Source organism: Rana temporaria, chromosome 12, assembly GCF_905171775.1.
Source record: "Rana temporaria chromosome 12, aRanTem1.1, whole genome shotgun sequence".
Classification (NCBI taxonomy): domain Eukaryota; kingdom Metazoa; phylum Chordata; class Amphibia; order Anura; family Ranidae; genus Rana; species Rana temporaria.
The window spans coordinates 124,595,100-124,619,896 of NC_053500.1; the positions used below are offsets into that span (position 1 = coordinate 124,595,100).

At 44.2% G+C, this 24,797-nt stretch overlaps 1 protein-coding gene across 1 annotated transcript; it reads right to left on the reverse strand.

Moving 5' to 3' along the window:
• EMILIN3 (elastin microfibril interfacer 3) lies at positions 1–23,999 on the reverse strand. The gene is made up of 4 exons (XM_040330529.1): positions 23,079–23,999; positions 16,422–16,544; positions 9,162–9,421; positions 1–2,999 (listed from the first exon to the last, which is right to left on the reverse strand). Exons 1-4 carry the CDS (start codon positions 23,261–23,263, stop codon positions 1,207–1,209), a joined length of 2,361 nt encoding a protein of 786 aa, XP_040186463.1. The 5' UTR covers positions 23,264–23,999; the 3' UTR covers positions 1–1,206.
• Positions 24,000–24,797: the final 798 nt, after the last annotated feature.

The following is a 24,797-nucleotide window of genomic DNA, read 5'->3' on the forward strand; positions in this document are numbered from 1 at the left end:
TTGTGCCAAAAATCCACACACTTTATTTAAGCACTCATGTTAAAATCAGCATGTGTATGCCACAATGGTCACTTGGTTGAGACATGTAAGTGGAAGGTTTAAATGCGAGTGACTAAATTAGGTGGGATTTATCATTTTTTTTAAAGACGGATATTACCATCTTAACTTGTCACATAAGCAACAAGAAATTTCTCAGTTAACACTTGGTAACGGGTGGTTCCAGTCCCTGACACAGTAAGAAAATTCAGAGCTGAAGCCATCATATATATGCAATTCACGTAGCCTAGCTATTGTTCATTGTTCTAATAAGCTCCTTTTCTGTACATCTGTGTAGGTGATTTATGACCCCATTCCAGGGCTTGTATCATAGTTAGCATGGGCCTGTAATGCTAGAGATATCCACCAGGGGGGGCATATGCAACATTAAAAGGACAAGGAAACCAATTTGATAGGAGACTATGCTGTGTGTTGCAAAGTGGAACAAACTTCCTAAAGCTAGGAGATGTAACCTGCTTAGATACAGGATTTTAGAATGAACTTTTTAGGTGTTTTGGACTGATGGGAATGAATGGTAGACTTGTTGCAACATTGTAACCGTGCATTAAACAGATTAGCAGTTCATAGGAGGAAGGGTTTATGTGTGCAGGTAGATATCCTAGTGGATATATTGGGTTAACATTTGGTTTGAGCCTTTAGTGTTTATGGTTTTCTTGCATGATACATACAGGCACATCATTTTTTTTGTTCCCCTGCTTATTTCTAACAGTTCCACTGCTGGCAGAGAACAAAGAGGGGGCTTCATTTCGGGCATCATAATTCATCCCAGAGTGAGGTTATCTTCAGATAGGCACAGAGATGAAGCAAGCTTTATCTAAGCTCTCGCACTGCATCAGGGTAACACAGAAGAAGACACTGAGAGATATACAGTCTGTGGAAAGTCCAGTCCTTTGTATAGTAATAATGCCCTAGCACCACACATATCCCTGCATTGCCACTTTATCTTGCATTGAACAGGTGGCATTGAAAATGTACCCCTCCCCCACCCTCCCCCCTAAAAAAGTGACTTAGCTGCCCCAAACTCTGAGAATCAGTCTTCTCCTGTCTCCCTGTTCCAAGTGGGCATTTTTCTTTTTAAGGTCCTTAAGTTTTTGTTTATTGTTGCCCACCATGTTCAAGGAAGAACTTCTACTAAAATTACGATATAAGCTATTTGCCTTCAGCAGTGTCCTGTGTGGTAGGTGGCAGTGGCAAGCTTGGCACATGTTGTGTAATTTTATTCAGCTCATATCTCAGGGCTTCCAAACCACGATCATGGGAGGCTAGTGTGCTATTGACATGGTCCAGATAGCCAAAAAAGCTTGCTTCCTGGGCTCCACAGGCACCTTCCACTTGGTTCACCCTACGCTCAAACTGTGCCACTTCTCCTTGAAATTCACGGGCAAGAACTTGACAACTACCTAACTGACCTGCAAGACGTGATTTCATCCTTTCCATATCCCCACGTAGTCCTAGCAGCTGTCCTCGGCTGTACCGGATTTGAGAGCCTTGTCCGTCTATCTGTCCTTGAACAGTAACCATTTCTTCACTCAGTCGGTTACCCCGCTCCTCAGCCGTTGAATTTACCTGTGATACAGTATCTGCATATCTATTCACCGTTTTTTCCAAGCCATGCAGAGAACGTCCAACACTGCGCAAGTTAACTTGTAGCAGAGTGATCTCGCCTTGTAATGCTTCCTCATGTTGTCGTTGAATCTGTTTCTTAATGCCTAAAACAGTACCATTCAGGTGACTTAGTTGTTTTTGGACATCCTGGTTCTGCTTCTGGCACTGTAAGATCTCATTATGAATCTCTACAAGAGATTCTCCTCCAGGTGCAGAACATCCAGCGGCACACAACTCCTCTACAGCAGCAAGTCGACTCTGTACTCCTTCCAGCCCTTCAAGACCTTCTTTCCGTATCCCAGACAAATGAGCATCCAATAAAGGCATCACTGCTCCATCCAGAGCCAAAGGAGCCGAGGCATTGGTGAGCTCTCCAACAGCTGTTAAAATTCTCTCTTCCAAAACTCTTACTTTGTCATCTACAGAAGCCCTTACTCCATCCAACTCAGTTAACAAGTGGCCTCTTTCCACTCCTTCCTGGCAGCACCTTCTCACACCTTCCTCAGTTAGGTTTAACCTGCTTTCGACTTCATCCAATCTTGTTCCAGTCTGAGGCTCCATCATAAGCCTTGTAAGTTCCACATCCACCCTCTGGCTAAGAGTGTGGTGTTCTTCAGTCTGTTGGTGCAAACTACGTTCCAGTTCCTCTACGCGCCTACTGAGGTCTTCCAAACGTCCACAACAGCCATCAAGTGCACCCAGTTCCTGTAGTCTGGCACCTAACTTTGACAATTCTCTTTGGAATGCAACTTCTCTTCCATCCATTTCCTGCTGCATTCGGTGACCTGCTGCCTGTTCTACATCTTGGCACTGCTTCTGAACTTCCTGTACTTTAATATCACAGCTACCTTGGATCTTCTGTATCCGTGCCTCTATTCCTTCCATCATCTTTGCCTGTGCCTCTGCTATTTTGCCTTCCAAGTACTGCTCCAGCATTTCAGTGGAGGTAAGTGGAGAAGGTCTTGCAGCCTCGAGTAAGTGTTGGAGCTGTGCTTCATGACCCATCACCATCCCATTCACTTCATCCAGAAGCTCTGTTTTCGATTGTAAAAGTTCACTCACTTCAGCTACTTTGCCAGTTAAGTCTCCAGGAACATGAGGAGCCTCAGCCAAAGCATCTGGAATCACCCCGAAGCCAACAGATGACTGTGATGAAGAACCAGGCCCGCTCACTAATGAGCCAATCATTTTGTTGGTGTCTTCCTGTATGGCAAGACGTAGAGAGTCCCCCAAACTGCTTACTATTCCGTGTAAGCTGTCATAAGACTGAGACAAACGTCTGACTTCCTCTTCCAAACGATCCAAACGTTCTCCAAATATAGGGGACAATTTTCTTCCTGTAAGGGATACAAATCAGACAATTAGCAAAGAGTTAGTGACTCAGCACAGACAGAATTTAAATGATTGCCTATTTCCCAGCCTATCACTATTGTTCCTCTGTGGTCAGACCAGTACCAAGGGTGTTGGCACCACTATGGACATACAGTAAATAGAATTTTTTTACAACTAGGTTTACAGTATGTAAATTGCTTTTACATTAATACCATAAGTTTGAATTTGTAAATGTTTCAAGAGATCATTAGATCACAGGGTGTTGAAAGCCCAACTCCATGCAAACTTTATTTGTTACCTTTGAAAAGAGTGGGTAAGGTTTGGAATTTCTTTTTTTATTGTTGTCTGTGACTCTGAAGCCTCGTACACACGACCGAGGAACTCGACGGACGAAACACATCGTTTTCCTCATCGAGTTCCTTGTTAGGCTGTCGAGGAACACGACAAGGCAAGTTTCTCCATTTCCGTCGAGGAAAAAGAAGACATGCTCTCTTTTTGGCTCGACGGGATCCTCAACAGTTTCCTCATCGAAAAATGTACACACGACCGGTTTCCTCGGCAAAAAAAAAATCCCAGCAAGTTTCTTGCTGGTTTTTGCCGAGAAACTTGGTCGTGTGTACGAGGCCTGACATGATTTTTTTCACTTCCTCTCTGGTCACTAGGACAAGAAGTAAGGGGTATCTCTAGAAGGAACAATCAAAGCAATAAAAGCGCTTTTCTTGAGCAGAGAGTACGGGAGTGAGGGAAGGATGTAGAACCTCCTATTATATTTCTATTGCTGTGTGTTTCTCTTGAGGAGATTCCTCTTACCTCCAGTGTGGACACCAAGCCTGGAAGTAAAAGACACTCTTCCCATTGGGGACACAGAGATTACCTCTTCCCTACCCTACTCTTTCCAAAACCTAAAAAAAGGGCTTTAAAATGTAGGAATAAAAAGGAACAATATGAATCATTGACTCTGCAGGAAGGCCCACCAACATGTGTGGTCTCTCAGCTATATTCCATTCCCCAAGCTGCAGCTTACCCAGACCTTCCTTCATACACACAAGCGTGGGAAAAGGAATTAAACCTAACTTTTTCCCCATCAGACTGGCAAAAGTGTTTACCCTGACCCACAAATTATGCACCACTACAAAAACTCAGGAAAAGAGCTTTAAACTTATGACCAGATGATACAGATGTCCGTCGCTACTCCACCACTTTAATCACACGATATCTGACACATGCTGGTGGTGCCGCGCTTCACATTTGGTGGGACTGCCTATGCATGTGGTCATTCTGGTAAAAAATGTAAAAAATTTGACCTGTACAGCAAACTTAAGGCAACACCTATCCAGACTTCACCCGGGATAGCTCTCCTATCCATGATCCCCATATCCTTTAAATCTAATAAAAAAAGATGTCCTCAGACACTTCATTGCAGCTGCGAAAAAAAACCTATATATTCCCGTGAAAAAAGAGCAGCGACACTAACGTGATATATTCATGCAAACAAAATAATAAGAGGAACTAGTTGTGATAATAAAGGATATAAATTTAAATCTTATAATACCCTTAAATTAATACAGTGCAATATACTAACATCTCTAAAATTCGCCCCTTTTTAACAAATTAAACCACCAAGCTCCTCATTCACTCCCTTGTTATCTCTTGCCTTGACTATTGCAACTCCCTTCTTAAGCCTCGTACACACGATCAGTCCATCCGATGAGAACGGTCCGAAGGACTGTTGTCATCGGTTAACCGATGAAGCTGACTGATGGTCCGTCTTGCGTACACACCATCAGTTAAAAAACTGATTGTGTCAGAACGCGGTGACATAAAACACAACGACGTGCTGAAAAAAAACGAAGTTCAATGCTTCCAAGCATGCGTCGACTTGATTCTGAGCATGCGTGGATTTTTAACCGATGCTTTTGCATAATAACGATCGGTTTTGACCTATCGGTTAGGCGTCCATCGGTTAAATTTTAAAGCAAGTTCGTGTGTATGCTTAGAAACACGCGCATGCTCAGAATAAAGTATAGACGGGAGCGCACCTTCGGTAAAAGTAGCGTTTTCGTAATGGAGATAGCACATTCGTCACGCTGTAACAGACTGAAAAGCGCGAATCGTCTCTCACCAAACTTTTACTTAACACGCAGTAACATGAGATTAGCAAAAGCAGCCCCAAGGGTGGCGCCAGTGGAATCAAACTTCCCCTTTATAGTGCCGTCGTACGTGTTGTGCGTCACCGCATTTGAGAACGACAAGATTTTGTCTTGACAGTGTGTATGCAAGGAAAGCTTGACAAGAACCTCGTCGAGGAAAACAACGTTTCTTTTACGATGAGATTCTCGGTCGTGTGTACGAGGCCTCATACTAGGATACTGATACACTTGCTATCAATATGGGCTTTGGGGTAATATAGCTAATGTTGCTTTGTACTGAAATATGTTTTCCCGACTCATAATATTATGTGGTACACTGGAGATCTTGCGTTGTTTGTACCTCTATCCCTTGCTCTTTGGATGTCTTATTTAATAAAATACGATTGAACGAAAAGGAGCAATATATTTCAATAAAAAGCTAATAGACTAGAAAATGCATGGCGTCAATCTGGTGCCGAATATGGCAGGGAATAAACAGCAATAAATCCCTGCTTCAGGCAAAAGATTATTTTTTTAGTTTTGGATGGGGGAGGGGAGTCTAGAACCTCAAAGAATCCTTCCCAAACAAATAAATGTTTTGGCTGGAGTTGGGTATAAAAAGCCAGTTATATAAAATGCTAATGAAAACTTCAAGTATTTTCATATACATATTTGTAAAAGTTATTGGTAGCTCCTGCATGTAATATAATATTTTATTATTTCAGCGCTTAGAGATAGATGCAAAAAAAAAAACTATAGGCACAGCTTTTATAAAGCAATGCAAGATGTGATCTTAAAAACACGGTGTCAACGCTAGAAAAAACATGCCGTAACACTTGTGAAAACACAAAATTGCGTTCATTTTCACAACAAAAAATTTGAATCTAACCTGAAGATTTTGCTTGTTCTGCAACCATTTTATCGCTTGATTTGAATTATATATAATGGCCCGGATTCACATACATTGGCGCATATTTATGCCGGCGTAGCGTATCTAATATACGCTACGCCGACGTAGCGCAGAGAGGCAAGCACCGAATTCACCAAGCACTTGCCTCCCAAACTGCGCTGGGTTCCCTCGGCGTAAGCCGTCTTAGGTGGAAGTGGGCGTGAGCCATGCTATTGAGGCGTGACCCCATGCAAATGATGGGCCGAGCGTCATACAAGTACTTAAAATGAACGGCGCATGCACCATCCCGTGGACACATCCCAGTGCGCATGCTCAAAATCACGTCGAAACAACTGCCTAAGATACGTCGAATCACTGCCTACGACGTGAACATAACCTACGCCTAGCCATATTCACGTACTACGTAAACGACGTAAAATACGACGGCTTGTGTTCCCTGGTCCATACCTTTGCATGAGTTGCGCCTCCTATATGGGGAATAACTTTACGCCGGACGTACGACTTACGCAAACCGCGTATATTATGCGCCGGGGGCAAGTACATTCGTGAATCGACGTATCTCCCTCATTTACATATTTGAATCGGAAATCAATGGGAGCGCCCCTTGCGGCCAGCGTAAATATGCGCCCACGATACGCCGGCGTAGACAAGTTACGTCGGTCGGATGAAGCCTATTTTCAGGCGTATATCGAGTTTTGTGGGCACGGCGCACAGATACGACGGCGCATATTTGCACTTACGAGGCGTATCTCGAGATACGTCGGCGTAAGTGCTTTGTGAATCCGGGCCAAGCTCTACATTTCCATCCTTTCTATGGGTTGTGTATGAGGTTTATTCTTTTCATCAAGGTTTGGAAGGAAAATGATCCGTGGCTCAGCTGGTTGTATTTATGTTATTGCAGTGGCAGATTGGAACAATCCTGGCTTTGGAGTGCCTCATATAACTTTGTAGTGGCGTACTGTTCTGCCCTGTCTTTGGAAACCGGGCGGCTGATCAGCTGGCTGCGAAAGGCATTAGGAAGCCCGGCTATGATTTGTAGCAGTGCTATCTATTGGCTGAGACGGGGCACGGCGGCATAAAGCGACTTTGTTCTCACGAGTAACCTGAGCCATGAAATTATTAATCTATGTTTGGAGAAGAATATAACACCCAGCAGAGCAATACACACCGTTATTGATGCACAGAGGAAGGAACTGTGTTATTTTTGTTTAAAAGAGGGATATTTTACTTAGGTGAATCTAGTGTCAGCTGATTGAGAACCTGGAAGTGCAACCAGGGAAACCCTAGTGCAAATATAGCAGTGTTAACATGAGAAATGAGAAAATCTTTCATGGCAAATATGAATTTCCTAAACTTTCCTCATTCTTATATTATTTCAATTCCAAAAGACGCTTGAAGGAGTTGTAAAGAATTTTTTTTTTTCACCTTAATGCAATCTATGCATTAAGGTGAAAAAACATCTGATGACGCCGCCCCCCCCCCCCCAGCCCCTGTTTTACTTACCTGACCCTCGAAAGTCCCGCCCCCAGTCCCGAGATCCTCTTCGCCGCTCAGCCTGGCCACTGATTGGCTAGAGCGGATAGATTGAGAGCAGCGCAGCCATTGGCTGGCGCTGCTGTCAATCACATCCAGTGACGCGGCGCGCCGAGGGGCCGAGTGATACAGTGAGCGGCTATGGCCGCTCACTGTATCACGGGAGCGCGCCCACAAGGACTCACCACCATGCGAGCGCTTTCGCATGACTGTGGTGAGTTCTTGCGGGGAGGACCAGAGACAGCCGCCGAAGGACCCCAGAAGACGTGGAGCGGGGGCCCCCTGCTTCCAATCACCCCCTGCCACCATTGTCCCCTGCCTCCATCCCCCTCTGCGGTGCCACCAACAACCCCTGTCTCCATCCCCCACCCTCTGCCGTGCCACTATCCCCCTCTGCGGTGCCACCAACAACCCCTGCCTCCAATCACCCCCTGTTTCCATTGCCCTTTGCCTCCATCCCCCTTTGCGGTGCCACTGCAGCCACCATCACCCCCTGCCTCCAATCTCCATGCGCAATTCCAAGCCGAACCGATCTCGGCTATTTTTACTGGCACATTCCCGCAACCACGGACATTTACGGAGGGGGAAAAAAAGTGCCTGTTTTTATGGACTGTCCGTAAAAATACGGACGGTTGGCAACATTGGTGACGTCCATGACACACTAAACTCACAGTATGCACTGTGTACATGTCCATTCTTCCAGGGTGATTGGCAGAAGACCCATTTATCAACCCAGAAGACTGAGGACATCTTATGGCTAAAATAAATTACTGCAGCCTACAGTGCCAGGGAGGAGTTAGGATTGCATTTTTTAAACTCCATTTTTTGGGCTAGATTTAGGTAGCAGGGCGCATTGTTACAGCGGCGCAGCGTATCGTATTTACACTACGCCGCCGTAAATCAGAGAGGCAAGTGCTGTATTCACAAAGCACTTGCCTCCTAAGTTACGGCGGCGTAGCATAAATGGGGCCGGCGTAAGCGCGCCTAATTCAAATGAGTATGAGGGGGGCGTGTTTTATGTAAATGGGTGGTGACCCGACGTCCGTGTACACATCCCAGTGTGCATTGCTCCAAAGTACGCCGCAAGGACGTATTGGTTTCGACGTGAACGTAAATTACGTCCAGCCCTATTCGCGAACGACTTACGCAAACGATGTAAAAAATTCAAAATTCGACGAGGGAACGACGTCCATACTTAACATTGCGTACGCCTCATAGAAACAGGAGCAACGTTACGCCGGAAAAGCCTTACGCAAACGACGTAAAAAAATTCCGCCGGGCGCACGTACGTTTGTGAATCGGCGTATCTAGGTCATTTGCATATTCGACGCCGAAAACTACGGAAGCGCCACCTAGCGGCCAGCGTACATATGCACCCTAAGATACGACGGTGTAAGAGACTTACGCCAGTCGGATCTTAGGCTAATTTCGGCGTATGAATACAGAAAGAAGATACGCCGGCGTAAATCAATGCTGAATCTAGCCCTTTGTGTTTTTTTTTTTTTACATTTACGAGAGTTGGGCTTAAATAAGTATTTATAGCAATCATATGATTTCTAATAATGATAACAACCGTGTAACAACATTTTTCTTACCATAGCCACTTTTCTTAGGTGACATTGGTGCGTCTGGAAGAGTCTCAGGTGGCAGTTTAGGGTAGGAAGGTGTCTTTGGTGGAGGGAAGAGTTTCTGTCCTGGGGCTGCCTTGGGGCTCATGTAAGGTGGATGATATGCTGGCTGGATGGGAGGTCCTTCTTGGCAGGCATCCCCTGAATGTCCAGGACAACAGCGCCACTGCAGTTCAGTCGCTATCTTGTACCCGATTTTATACTTGGGCCTGAAAAGTGTCCTGTACCTGTAAGGCAATAATGGAGAAAATTAAATATGCTGGGCAGTCAACTACACCCCCCTTGTCCATTCAGATTCCACTGATCTTGAGGGTCCATCAAGCATAATAATGAGAAGCTCTGCAGGTGACTATTTGCTGCTTTCACTAATGTTCTATATTGAAATCTATACAAATAGCAATTTGTTACTTCAGGCTGTGATTAAATAGAAGCAGCAGGGTACATTTTTCTCTAAAGACGATGGGAAAACCCAACAAATGTCACGCTTACTCGCAAAAGAAAGTCTTCATTTTCCAAATGGTTGTGGTGTGAAAGGAACGTCTATTTAGCTGTTGATAATTAAATGTAGCAAATTATTTTTACATCACATTGCATTATAGGTTTATAGAGGCTTTCTTAAAGCGGGAGTTCACCCGAAAAAAATTTAACAGTAGATTGGGCCTAATTACGTGAAGCAGAATCGGGTGTTTTGATTAAAATCAATGCAGTACTTACCTTTTTTGAGATAGATGTTCTCCCGCCGCTTCCGGGTATAATCTTCGGGACTGGGCAGTCCTATTTGATTGACAGCCTTCCGACGGTCGCATACAGCGCGTCACGAGTTGCCGAACGTCGGTGCGGCGCTATACGGCGCCTGCGCACCAACGTTCGGCTACTTTCGGAAACTGGTGACGCGCTGTATGCGACGGTCGGAAGGCTGTCAATCAAATAGGAACGCCCAGTCCCGCAGCCCATACCCGGAAGCGGCAGGAGAACATCTATCTCTAAAATGGTAAGTACTGCATTGATTTTAATCAAAACACCCGATTCTGCTTCACGTAATTAGGCCCAATCTACTGTTGGGTGAACCTCCACTTTAACACCAAGGGGGGGGGGGTGTAGTAACTCTTGGCAACCAATCCAAGGTTGTCTTTCCTTATGTTAACCAATGAAAAAAAAATATGATATGATAAGCTCTGTAAATTGTGCTGTGTTGTTAAAAATAGTGCAGGTATGATATTTGTTCATTGAGGCACATTGGCCCGGATTCACAGAGAGCGGGCTCACATTACGCCGCCGTAGCGCAAATAATATACGCTACGCCAACGCAGCGCAGAGAGGCAAGCACGGAATTCACAAAGCCAGTGCTCCCAAAACGGCGCTGGGTTTCTAAGGCATAAGCCGGCGTAGGTGGAAGTGGGCGTGAGCCATGCAAATGAGCCGTGACCCCATGCAAATGATGGGCCGAGCGCCAGACAGATACGTATAACGAACTGCGCATGCGCCGGGACGTGGACGCATCCCCGTGCGCATGCTCACAACCACATCGGAACAACTGCCTAAGATACGCTGGATCACTGCGTACGCCCTGAACGTAATCTACGCCCAGTCACACACGTCCAACGTAAATTACGCCGGCTTGGGTTCCCTGGTGCAGCCCTTTGCATGGATGCTGCTGAGTTACACCTCCTTTATGGAGCATAACTTTACGCCGGACGTATAACTTACGCGCACATCGCGTAGCCTGCGTCGGGCGTATGTACGTTCGAGAATCGCCGTATCTCCCTCATTTGCATATTTGAATACAAAATCAATGGGAGCGCCACATGCGTTCAGCGTAAATATGCACCCACTCTACGCCGGAGTAGGCAAGTTACGTCTTTGGGATGAAGCTTGTTTTTAGGCGTATCTTAGTTTGTGGGTCCGGCGCACAGATACGACGGCGCATATTTTCACTTACGCGGCGTATCTGGAGATACGTCGGCGCAAGTGCTTTGTGAAACCGGGCCATTGTTTTTTTTTTTTACGAAAGGCAAATCCACTTTGCAATACAAGTGCAAACTACAAGTGCTAAGTGCATTTGAAATTGCACTGAAAGTGCACTTGGAAGTGCAGTCGCTGTAAATCTGAGGGGTAGAGCTGAAATGAGGGGAAGCTCTGCTGATTGTATCATCCAATCATGTGCAAGCTAAAATTCTGTTTTTTTATCTTCCTTGCATGTCTCCCTCGGATCTACAGCGACTGCACTTCCAGGTGCACTTTCAGTGCAATTTCAAGTTCACTTTGCACTCGTAGTGCAAAGTGGATTTGCCTTTAGTAAATAACCCCCACTGTGTGCATTCAAAATGAATGGGTTGACTTAACACAGTGCACATTGGTGTAAATAGGCCCTTCATTATAGCAGTGCAAATGAACCCTTGAGGAGCATTTCATGTTCCGTTTGCCTTGTTTGCCTTGTAGTTCTGCAACAGCTGGAGGGCCACAGGTTGAGCACCCATGCTCTAGTCTAAACCAATGCGCAGTCTTTGCAATGCATTTGTAAATAGGAATGCCCCTGGGATAGTACGGATTGGCACAATGATATGGAGTTGAAAAATGGATACATAAAAAGTAGAAAATATTTATTAATAATAGTCATAATATGACAATATACAACATTATGAAATGATGTTTCATAATTTTGTATATTGTCATATTATGACTATTGTATTTAATAAATTGTTTCTACTTTTTATGTATTAATTTTTCAACTCCATATCATTGTGCCAATCCGTATCCAAGCCTCTTTACAAATTCTAGTCTATGTGGGATGTGATCAAGCGCATTGGAATGACATAACCACTGGTTAAGCTTCATCTTATCTCCTTTTTTTATATATAAAAGTCTTTGCAATGCATGGCAACCCAGCAATGTGTGTTGTGGTGCGTTGCGGTAATGGTCTTTGACATGTTCAATATTTGGGATGTTTTGGTGGATCGGAAGCCCACTGATTTCAATGAGCTGCCTTAATGCAATGCATTTTAATGAGTGACTTAACGCTTGTGCATTAAAGGGGTTGTAAAGGTACAATTTTTTCCCCTAAATAGCTTCCTTTACCTTAGTGCAGTCCTCCTTCACTTACCTCATCCTTCCATTTTGTTTTTAAATGTCCTTATTTCTTCTGAGAAATCCTCACTTCCTGTTCTTCTGTCTGTAACTCCACACAGTAATGCGAGGCTTTCTCCCTGGTGTGGAGTGTCATGCTCGCCCCCTCCCTTGGACTACGGGAGAGTCAGGACGCCCACTAACACACAGCTCCTTTCTCTGTCTGCAACGTTGAGAGCGTCCTGACTCTCCTGCAGTCCAAGGGAGGGGGCAAGCACGACACTCCACACCAGGGAGAAAGCCTCGCATTACTGTGTGGAGTTACAGACAGAAGAACAGGAAGTGAGGATTTCTCAGAAGAAATAAGGACATTTAAAAGCAAAATGGAAGGATGAGGTAAGTGAAGGAGGACGGCACTAAGGTAAAGGAAGCTATTTAGGAAAAAAATTTGTACCTTTACAACCCCTTTATTTATTTTTTTTCACAATCAAATGGTTTTATTGAGAAAAAGATAGCATAGTTACATGTTGAACGAACTTTTGTAACATGAAAAGATAACAGTTATCTTGTTATAACATAATATTGACATTGCGCTCATATAAATGAAGAACTATGCATTGTGATAATCATTAATTATAGTTTCGAGTTAGGGAGTGTAAGAACTGATCTTAGAGGAATTACGAGGTTATGATTTAAAATATAAAGTGAGGAGGGAGAAAGAAGGGGGGGGAGAGGGAGTAGGGTGGGATAAGGAAGAGAGAGATAAATAGGGAAGTGGTATATCACATTATAACATGCCTCTCTCATATCTTTGGTATATAAGTTACTTGGAAAGTTGCTAAAACAGCAAAAGAATACAGTTTATGATTTATTTATGGTCACTTATATTTCCTATGTATCTGGAGAGATAAGAGTCTGATACTCTTTGGAGTGTATGAATATTAACCAATTTTTCCATGTTTTATTGAAAGCCTGTCCAATTTCTTTCTTCATTGCTGTGATTTCTTCTAGTCTATAAATGTAATTAACCCTGTCTAGCCAATCTCTGATCGACGGGGTATGTGTTGTTTTCCAGTGCAATGGAATGAGAGTCTTGGCAGCAAGCAAAAGGTGTCTGGTTAAAGATTTCTTATATTTGCTTAAGGAGTAAGAATTTATATGGAGTAAACATGCAGCAGCGTTTAGGTTTATCTCAGTCTCTGTTATATGTTTAATCCAGAGTATGATTTGTGACCAGTAGTCAGAGATTGGTGGGCATTCCCACCATATATGTAGGAAGGTTCCAATGTCTCTATTGCAGCGCCAACAGAGATCGGTTTCCGTTGGGGTCCACTGTTTGATTTTGTGTGGGGTGTGATACCATTGGGTTAATACTTTGTACGATATCTCCTGGTATCTCGTGCTGATCGAGCATTTATGTGTGAGAATACATGCTCTTTCCCATTGTGTTTCGCTGATTGTAGTGCCTAGGTCTTTCTCCCATCTTTCTTTATGATGGGCAGAGTCTTTATGTGTGTATTGTTGTAGCCAGGTATAAGCGATGGAAGTGGTTTTCAAGGTCGGTCTCCTATTCAGGCAGATTTTTTCTAACGGGGATGTGTTTTGAATGAATGCTTCCTTGTGTTTATTGTTCATTAGGAAGTTTTTAAGTTGTAAGTAGAACCAAGGGTTTGGAGAGGAGTTCCCATATTCTGATTTAAGTGTGTCTAAAGATTTAATTTTACCGTCTGCTATGCAGTGAGAGACTAGGAATTTGGAAGTGTGTTTTGGTATAGGAAAGATTCTCTGGTTCTGGCCTGGTAAGAAATCAGGGTTGTTGATAATAGGAGTGAGAGGGCCTGGGATGGAAGCTAGTTTGTATCGTGTGGCAATTTGGTGCCATATTTTTAAGGTTGTTGACACCATGGGATTTTGTGAGCATCTACGGGACTTAGAATAAATGGTCCATGGGAGGTAGGAGAGGTGGAGGTTGTTATGATTATCTTCTAGTTTAACCCAGTCCTTATTTTGTTCATGGCAGTGCCAATCTATTACCCTTGTAATATGTGTAGCCTGATAGTATTTTTTAAAGTCCGGTAAGTTTATGCCTCCTGCTGGTTTGGGAAGGGATAGTATTCTAAGGCTTAGCCTAGGTTTTTTCTTATTCCAGAGAAAATCCCTCTGTATTTTTTGTAACTTAGTGAAAAAGTAGTTAGGGATCAAGATCGGCAATGCATTAAAAAAGTACAACAGTCGTGGGAGGATTGTCATCTTGAGAATTGACGCTCTCCCGAACCATGAGAAGGGTCTAGGTGTCCACTTCCGTAGGTCTTTGGTTATGGCGGTTAGTAGGGGTGTGAAGTTGGCTGAAAATAATGTGTCAATGGAAGATGTTAATTTTATTCCCAGGTATTTAAGTGTTGTATGTTCCCATTTAAATTTGTGATTACTTTTGAGTAGATTGTAAGTGTCTTGGGGTAAATTGAGGTTTAAGGCTTCAGATTTAGAGTGATTTACTTTAAAGTTGGTGATGTATCCAAATGTTTTAAATATCTTACTAAGGTTAGGTATAGAGATGTGGGGGCTAGTAACAAAAAAGAGCAGGTCGTCTGCATAGGCAGCAATTTTGTATTCCCTGTTGTTAATTTTGAAGCCTCTTACATCTGGTGACAAATTTATGGTCCTGATTAGGGGTTCAAGTGAGAGGATAAAGAGTAATGGCGAGAGGGGGCAGCCTTGTCTCGTGCCGTTCTTAATCTTGATGGTATCGGAAAGGGTGGAGTTAATTTTTATTCGTGCATGAGGATTTTGGTACAGTGCTTCTATCCAATTCATCATGTTGTTGCCTAGGCCTATGTGGGAGCAGGTGGACGACATGTAGTCCCACGAGACCCTGTCGAAGGCCTTCTCCGCATCAGTAGACAGGAGAAGGCCTTTCAGGTTCGATTCTCGGGCTAGGTGGATTAGGTTTAGCGCTTTAGTTATATTATCTCTGGCTTCACGGCCTGGCATGAAGCCTACTTGTTCTGGGCCAATTATTTTATGGAGCAGGGGTTTGATTCTATTTGATAATATTTTTGCTAGCAATTTGATATCTACATTGAGTAGAGAGATGGGTCTAAAGTTTGCACAATCTGAATGGTCTTTGTCAGGTTTGGGTACTACTGCTATGTGGGCTTCCAAGAGGGACGTAGAATTATGTTTATTCCCGGCCAGATAGTTAAATGCTTTTAATAGTGGTGTGGTTAGTAGTTGTGGGAATGTTTTGTAGTACTGCGAGGTGAATCCATCAGGACCTGGGCTCTTCCCTGTTTTTAAATCTGCTATTGCTAGTTGCAGCTCTGTGGAAGTTATGGGTTTCTCAAGAATCAGGGTTTCTTCTTTGACAAGGGAGGGGATTTTGCTGTCTTTTAGGAATTGTTTAATCGTCTCCTCTCTAGATGTCAACAGGTGTAGTGGTTTGTGTTGTTCTGGAAGATTGTATAGTTTTTCGTAGAAATCGTGGAAAATTTTTGCTATCTTTTCTGGTGTATGTTCAAGCGTCCCCCTGCGGTCTCGTATAGCGTGGACATGGTTGGCAATTGTGGCATCCTTTAGGGCTCTGGCAAGCAGTTTTCCACTCTTGTCACCATGTTCGTAGAATATACTTCTCTTAAAGAGAAGAGATTTTTGTGTTTGTAGATTTAGTATCTGTTTCAAGGAATTTCTAGCGCGGATGAGGTCTTCCTCAACCTTGACCCCTTTAATGTACTGCACAAATCGAAATGTTTCATAACCTATAGAAAACGGTTCACCCATGAGCTTGGAAAATGGCGATGGAGCACCTCTACAGCCAGGGGCGGACTGACCATTGAGTCACTCGAGCACTGCCCGAGGGCCCCATGCCACTAGGGGGCCACTAGAGGGTTGCCAGGCTCAGTAAAACCAGGGACAGTATGTAAAAATCTATGTTTTTTTTCTACATTTGTCCCTGATATGTCCGAAACCGACATGCTTTTGATGTGCCCCGCCTCTGCACTGCCTCCTGGCGTGGTGGCCCTCTGTAAGCCCGGGGGCCCCATAATCTTCTATTGCCCGGGGGCCCCATGAGTTGTCAGTCCGCCCCTGTCTACAGCTTTCCATGGTACATACATTTGTACATTATTCACAGAAGAATATCCAACAGTGTTAGTATATTGCACTTACACAACAGTTCCTGGGCATTTGGGTCCCCAACTGCACTTGAGGTACTCAGCCTTGACATACGGTTCTGTGCCGTCCTGCTGTGTGCAGGTCACGTTCTTCTCCACCACATAGACACAGTAGTTTCTGCAGGAGAAAGCCGGGGTGTGGAGACAGTTGGGGAATGAAAGGGTGGGGGAAAGAGGATAGCAAGAAGGGACATGAGAGGGGGGGGGGGGGGGAGATGGAACAGAAAAGCATTAGCTGAATATAAAGCGAATATCTCCAGTAATAAAACATCCATGTAATTTACACAAGGGATTTGGTGACATACCACTGGCCTTGTTCCATAAAGGAATAGCAGACAATGCAGGAAGGGCGGTAACTTAGGCAACCTATTTACCTTTTAACGGTAAACTGGAATCTGTTAAACGCTATCGGCTACTGCACCTTCCACATAGTCTCTGAACCTTGCCCTGGTTTACTGTCTGAAGGCAATTGTGATACTCTCTTATGTGTACCTGTCCCTGATTTGGAGCAATGTCCCTCTGTCCCTCATTCTTCCTCATTTGTCCCTCGTTTTGGTCTGATCTAACTAATTTAATTGTTTATAAAATGCACTTTTTATCTATCAAAAAGTTTTTCCCAGAGCTAAACCATTCATCTGATTTCTAAATTGCTGCATTTGTAAATTCCAAAAGCCAATATAAAGGAATAGTAGTGGTAAAAAAAAAAGCACTTGTGGGTTTAACCAATCGTGGGGTAGATTCAGAAAGATGCGCGCATCTTTCTGCGGGCGTATCGTATCTCCGATAGGTTACGCCGCTGTAACTTTGGGCGCAAGTTCTGTATTCAGAAAGAACTTGCGCCCTTAGTTACGGCGGCGTAACATATGTGTGGCGGCGTAAGCCCGCCTAATTCAAATGGGGATGTTGGGGCGTGTTTTATTTAAATTTTACTTGACCCTGCGTTTTTCACGTTTTTTTTTGAACGGCGCATGCGCCGTCCGTAAAATATCCCAGTGTGCATTGCTCCTAATTACGCCGCAAGGACGTATTGGATTCGACGTGAACGTAAATGACGTACAGCCGTATTCGCGAATGACTTACGCAAACAACGTAAACATTTCAAAACTCGGCGCGGGAACGACGGCCATACTTAACATTAGCTACGCCTCATATAGCAGGGGTAACTGTACGCCGAAAAAAGCCTAACGCAAACGTAGTAAAAAAATGCGCCAGCCGGACGAACGTTTCTGAATCGGTGTATCTAGCTCATTTGCATATTCCTCACGTAAATCTATGGAAGCGCCACCTAGCGGCCAGCGTAAATATGCAGCCTAAGATACGACGGTGTAAAACACTTACGCCGGTCGGATCTTAAGGAAAATCTATGCGTAACTGATTCTATGAATCAGGCGCATAGATACGACCGTCCGGACTCAGAGATACGACGGCGTATCTGGAGATACGCCGTCATATCTTCTATCTGAATCTACCCCCTTGTTTTTTGCACAATTCTCCTTTAAGGGGGCGTGGCAAGGGGTGTGTCCTTTGCCTGCATACTTTTGCTGATAGGTGTCCCTCATTCCCATCTCAAAAAGTTGGGAGGTATGGGTAACCCACTGACCTCAGACAAAGTGGATTTACTACAAATGGGGAGTCCAAAATCTGGTGCAGCTCTGCATAGAAACCAATCAGCTTCCACATTTTTTTTGTTGTCAAAACTGAACAAGTTGAAGTTAGAAGCTGATTGGCTACCATGCACAGCTGCACCAGATTTAGTAAATCAACCCCAAAGGCTTTACTGACCCAGGCCTAGATTCAGGTACGGCCGCTCTACGTTGTGCGGGCGTAGCGTATCGTATTTACGCTACGCCGACGCAACTTAGAGAGGCAAGTGCTGTATTCACAAAGCACTTGCATCCTAAGTTACGGCGGAGTAGCGTAAATGGGCCGGCGTAAACGCGCGTAATTCAAAGTAGGCTGGTAGGGGGCGTGTTGTATTTAAATGAGGCTTGACCCCATGTAGATGCATGGCCGAACGAACGGCGCATGCGAGCGCATGCTCAGTATCACGTCGTATTTACGCCCAAAGATACGTCGGCTCAATCCCTGTGACGTGAACGTAATTTACGCACAGCCCTATTCGCGTACGACTTACACAAACAACGTAAAAAGATACGCTTGTTCCGACGTCCATACTTTGCATGGGCTGCGCCACCTAGAGATTTGCTTTATCTTTACGCCGGCGTATGTCTTACGTAAACGGCGTAACTAATTGCAACGGGCGTACGTACGTTCGTGAATCGGCGTATCTTGCTCATTTACATATTCAACGCGGAATTCATGGAAGCGCCACCTAGCGGCCAGCGTAATTATTGCAACCCAAGATACGACAGCATAGGAGACTTACGCCGCTCGTATCTTGGCTAAATCTATGCGTAACTGATTCTATGAATCAGGCGCATAGATACGACGGCGGCCATTCGGACTGTAAGTCTTTGTGAATCTGGGCCCAAATGTACAATCGAGAGGTGGGCAGGATGAAGTGACAACTTTTAAGACCAGACTTTCTCAACCTTTTTACCCCAGAGGAACTCTTGAAATTGCATTCAAGTTTCTGGGAACCCCATGTAATATTTAATTGTTGGGGCTAATGGGAAGGAAGCTCTTACATTGATGGCTACTGGGAGGAATAGGGCCCCAATGTTGGTATCAGTGGAGAGAATAGTGCCCCCATCATTTGTATTAGTGGGAAGAATAGAGCCCCATCATTGATATTTTGGGGAGAAATAGTGCACCATCGTTAGTGTAGGTGGGAATAATACTGCCCCATCATTGGTTTCAGTGGAAGCAATACTGCCCCATCGTTGGTGTCATTGGAAGGAATAGTGCCCCATAATTGGTTCAGTGGAAGGAATAGTGCCCTATAATTGGTGTCAGTGGAAGGAATACTACCCTATAATTGGTGTCAGTGGAAGGAATAGTGCCCCATAATTGGTGTCAGTGGAAGGAATAGTGCCCTATAATTGGTGTCTGTGGCAGGAATTATGCCGTACTGTAAAGCCCTGTACACACGATCGGATATCTGATGGAATCTAATCCGATGGATTTTTTCGTCGGATATCCGATAAAGCTGACTTTCATCAGTCTTGCCTACACACCATCGGTCAAAAATCCGACCGTGTCCAAACGCGGTGACTTAAAACACTACGACGTGCTGAGAAAAATTAAGTTCAATGCTTCCGAGCATGCTTCGACTTGATTCTGAGCATGCGTGGATTTTTAACCGATGGACTTCCACACAGACGATCGTTTTTTTATACATAGGAAAATTTTAAAACATGTTCTATTTTTTTTCACCCGATCGGTTTGCCCGATGAAAACGGTCCATCGGTGCGTTTTCATCAGACAAACCGATTGTGTGTGCAGGGCTTTAGTGTCAGTGAGAGGAATAGTGCTTTGTATTGGTGGGAGGAATAGTACCCCAAGGGCCAGATAATCTGCAGTTTGGAGACCACAGCTCTAGATCAGTGTTTTTCAACTCCAGTCCTCAAGGCACACCAACAGGTCATGTTTTCAGGCTTTCCATTATTTTGAACAGGTGATTTGATCAGTTTCACTGCCGTAATCACCACAGTTGTTTCATCTAAAGGAAATCCTGAAAACATGACCTGTTGGTGTGCCTTGAGGACTGGAGTTGAAAAACACTGCTCTAGATAATATCAGTATCTGCATAATAGAGGGCTCAGTGTTCAGTATTAATAGTCAGTTGACAGTTGATATTGTTGAAGGTCAGAACAGGTTCAAACCAACACGTGTGTAGTAAAGCAAGCATTTAGGATGCCAGTACATACCTCCAATTTTACTGGCTGGCCATCCAGAGAATAGGCATGTCCCACTCGTATGCCTCAACAACGTATCAAGAGTTGCAGTCATTCTTGGGGTTTGTTGGGCATACCTATGCTTCTACTTTAAGGGAAGACAATTGTTTCGCAATTTGGCGGCCTCTGGGGGGTCCAATGTAAGAGCAGCCAGTAGAATCAGGCCTCGTACACGCGACCAGTTTCCTCGGCAAAAACCAGCAAGAAACTTGCTGGGAGATATTTTTTTGCCGAGGAAACTGGTCGTGTGTACATTTTCGTCGAGAAAACTGTCGAGAAACTCAACAAGCCAAAAAGAGAGCAAGTTCTCTATTTTCTCGACGGGAATGGAGAAACTTGCCTTGTCGAGTTCCTCGACAGCCTAACAAGGAACTCGACGAGCAAAACGATGTGTTTCGCCCGTCGAGTTCCTCGGTCGTGTGTACGAGGCTTAAAGCGGGAGTTCACCCAATTAGTTATTTTTTTCTCTTTTCCCCTTAGATTCCTGCTCGTTTTCTCTAGGGGAATCGGCTAGTTGTTTTAAAATATGATCCGTACTTACCGTTTACGAGATGCATCTTCTCCGTCGCTTCCGGGTATGGGTCTTCGGGAGCGGGCGTTCCTTCTTGATTGACAGTCTTCCGAGAGGCTTCCGACGGTCGCATCCATCGCGTCACTCGTAGCCGAAAGAAGCCGAACGTCGGTGCGGCTCTATACTGCGCCTGCACACCGACGTTTGGCTTCTTTCGGAAAATCGTGACGCGATGGATGCGACCGTCGGAAGCCTCTCGGAAGACTGTCAATCAAGAAGGAACGTCCAGTCCTGCAGCCCATACCCGGAAGCGGCGGAGAAGATGCATCTCGTAAACGGTAAGTACGGATCATATTTTAAAACAACTAGCCGATTCCCCTAGACAAAATGAGCAGGAATCTAAGGGGAAAATGTGTTCTCTATGGGTGAACCTCCGCTTTAAGAGGTATGTGCCAACAATTTATGGTATACAGGTCTACTATGCATACTTGGTTTCTGCTCTCAGGTCTGTTTGAAAGGCTTTCATTTAGCATAAAAATTATAATGATGATGTAACCTATAGCAACTAGATCAAAGTAGTCTACTCAATAATATGAGATTTCTGGTGGTGGGTTGCTATGGGTTACTGCACATTCCTCCTTGCCCTATTAAACCCGCGCCTCTATACCAACAGCAGAGCCTCATGTCGTGTGATAGATTCTGTCAACAACAGAAACAATTTTGCTTCATTATTCCAGGCAAACCGCCAGAGACAAGCACAGGCAAGGGAACCCGGTCCAAGACTAATTCTAATAGCTCTGTATAACGATGTTCTATATTGTTCCACTAATTATTCACACGCTCCTCGTATAAAATGAATGTATAGAATTCATGGCCCAACACATATTCTGAAGTGAGTAATGAAGATCTCCTACACTGATAATCATTATGTACGGAAACACAAAGACGCACTGTTATACTACAAGTTCCAGCATGCTTCCCCAATTCTTCTCTAACAGAAAATATACATCTACAGACTGCCTACCTGTGCACTGTACAATGGGGAATAGGCATTACAAAGATATAAAGGAATTCATTGTCAGCTCATCTGAGCGGGATTCCAATTCTTGTTCTCTCTTGTGTCCGTTTTGTTATTCTTTTATGTTTTAATACCCTTTGAATAAGGCACAGCAAAACTAAAAAAAGGCCTGTGATGTCTTTAGTATTAGTAACATGCATTAGACATATGGGTGTAAAGTATAATGAGTAATTCAGTACTAAGGATGATGTGAGAGCGCAGTAAGCAACAGCAACCAATCGGACTCTATCATCTTAAATAGCCAAAAACAAATGATAACTGCCGATTGGTCGCTTTGGATTATGGCACTTTGCTCTTTACTTTGATACAAAAAAAAAATGAATCACTCTAGCAGCCAATCATATCCATTAGGATTGTGAATAGGCAGGATAATAAAATAGACATCGTGTTAGTGTATGCAGGCACGGGCTGAGACTTTTCTTTGTGCTCCACATATTTCTCCTTGGCACGAAAATGTCCAATATATACATGGGCAGCTTAATGGCACTTGGATCAAACAACCAAATTCCATAGTGGTTGGGTACATGACTCTGGACAGTGCCATGGGATATGTTGGCAATCTACGGATCCATAATTACGCAAGTGCTTCACCAATCGATTACAGACCTGGGGTAGACCTTATCAAAGCACGGGCTTCTTTCTCCGAATACATTTGTGGTCAGAAGGAAAAATCCCACACTTATGGATAACTAAAAAGTTAATTGTTGTCAGGGTTACATATCTGAAGCCTCGTACACACGACCGAGAAACTCGACGGGCGAAACACATCGTTTTCCTCGTCGAGTTCCTTGTTAGGCTGTCGAGGAACTCTGCGAGCCAATTTTCTCCATTCCCGTCAAAGAAAAAGAGAACATGCTCTCTTTTTGGCTCGTCTCGACAGTTTCCTCGACGAAAATGTACACACGACCGGTTTCCTCGGCAAAAAAATATCTCCCAGCAAGTTTCTTGCTGGTTTTGCCGAGAAACTTGGTCGTGTGTACGAGGCCTGAGAGGCAGAAAATGCTTGCTGCTTAAGGAACCCCTAGTAACCTCTGGAGGAAACCTAGAGTTCCACAAAACCCTCAATGACAACGGCTAGTATACCCAGTATGTCCGATCAAGGCGTTAAAGTTTATTTTACGCAGCAAACATATCTAAAATAGTAAACTACAGTACGGTATGTTACTTCTCGTAACCACAGTCCATCAAACATCCCACCAGGCTTACCTGTGCTTGGTGATGGGTTTGCCATAGGTCTGGGGATGAGAACCCGATTGATACAGGCTGTGAATGAACCTTCCCGTAGAAGGAGGTGGGAAATATGTCCCTTTGGCATCGGCTGGGCACAGTAGCCCGCCAAACCACGCAAAGAGGGAAACTAAAAGCAAAATCCTGAGCATCCTATCTTGCATTTTTTCCAAAGGAGAATCAGGATCAATAGTCTAAAATGTTCTGTCGACGCTGTTCCTGGGTCTTTACTACAAGAGTGGACTTCTTCTCCTTGTGTCAATCCAATAGCTTCTTCACAAGTCAAGTGGTTTGTCTTTTTTGTGGCACACAACAGGCTGGCTCTTCCAGTTTGAGGATCTTAAGCGGTCTTCTAAATCACCGGGACTTTTAGAAGCATGAACAGAATTCGTCCTTTTTACGACTTTTGGCAAGTCAATCGTTGAGCTGAGGTCTGTCACTTGTGCCACTTTCTCAGGAGACCAGAGCTGTTCATGTCCCTGTCTGACTTTGGATCTGTTCTATATGTCAGGAAGAGTCACTGTCACAAAGTGTGACTGTCCTTGGCTAGAGTCGTTGGCTTAGCCTGACGCTGTTTCCATCTCGTTTTTCTCCCTTGCGCTTTTTCTTCTCTTTCCACTACTCACTTTTAATTCCCAAATTCTTTATTTTGCATTCTTCTTTTTCCCTCCAGCTCTCACACCTCTTCATCACATCCCTCTGATGTAAAATTCTCTTGTCTGTTTCCTAACGCTCCCTGTCTCCAGTGTCTGCATTCCCGGTATGGTTCTCTGAATCTTACTTTCTATCAGTCTGTTGTGACTTTCTGTCTTTCTCCAGTCTCCCTCTCTCCCCCTGTCCCTGACAGCTCCTCACAGCTCCCTCTATACCCCAGACCTGTAGAAGGGGAGGGGGTGATTGGGGTGGAGGGAGAGGAGGAGTTCTCTGGGATTAGAATAATATACCCCCCTGCTCTACCCTTTCCTGAAACTGTGTTACCTCTGCCAGCAGCAACATGAGACTCAGCCTGGCACTGCATGTCACATTCACCGCAGGCAGAGAGGCACACACGTGCACGGCGAGCATGTACGCTGCAACATTCAAAAAGTTCAGGAGAAGCGGAGACGTCCAGCCGGACTGCCAGCTCATCCTGACTCCAAGCTGCAGATTCCTCATGCACAGGAGCCTGTGTGCAATGTGTACCTAGACCCAAAGAACTCGCAGACAGTTTGTAGTTTAATTCCGCGTACACACGGTCATTTTTCATCATGAAAAAAAAGTTGTTTTTCAAAAACGTCATTTAATCACTTGCTTACTGGGCACATAAACCCCCTTCGTGCCCAGGCGAAATTTCAGCTTCCGGCACTGCCTCGCTTTAACTGACATTTGCGCGGTCGTGCGACGTGGCTCCCAAACAAAATTGACGTCCTTTTTTCTCCACAAATAGAGCTTTATTTTGGTGGTATTTGATCACCTCTGCGGTATTTATTTTTTGCGCTATAAACAAAAAAAGAGCGACAATTTAAAAAATATATATATTTTTTTTACTTGTTGCTATAATAAATATCCCAATTTTTAAAAAATAAATAAAAAATAATTCTCAGTTAAGGCCGATACGTATTTTTCGACGTATTTTTGTAAAAAAAAATAAAAAATCGCAATAAGCGACTGGTTTGCGCAAAAGTTATAGCGCCTACAAAATAGGGGACAGAATTATGA

What these genes read in the sequence shown, in the direction of transcription:
- EMILIN3 (XM_040330529.1), bottom strand. Translation starts at nt 23,263, where the DNA reads ATGCAAGATAGGATGCTCAGGATTTTGCTTTTAGTTTCCCTCTTTGCG. An exon ending in AAACCCATCACCAAGCACAG is followed by an intron (nt 16,545 to 23,078) that starts GTAAGCCTGGTG and finishes TTTCTCCTGCAG; the next exon opens with AAACTACTGTGTCTATGTGG. An exon ending in AAATGCCCAGGAACTGTTGT is followed by an intron (nt 9,422 to 16,421) that starts GTAAGTGCAATA and finishes ATTGCCTTACAG; the next exon opens with GTACAGGACACTTTTCAGGC.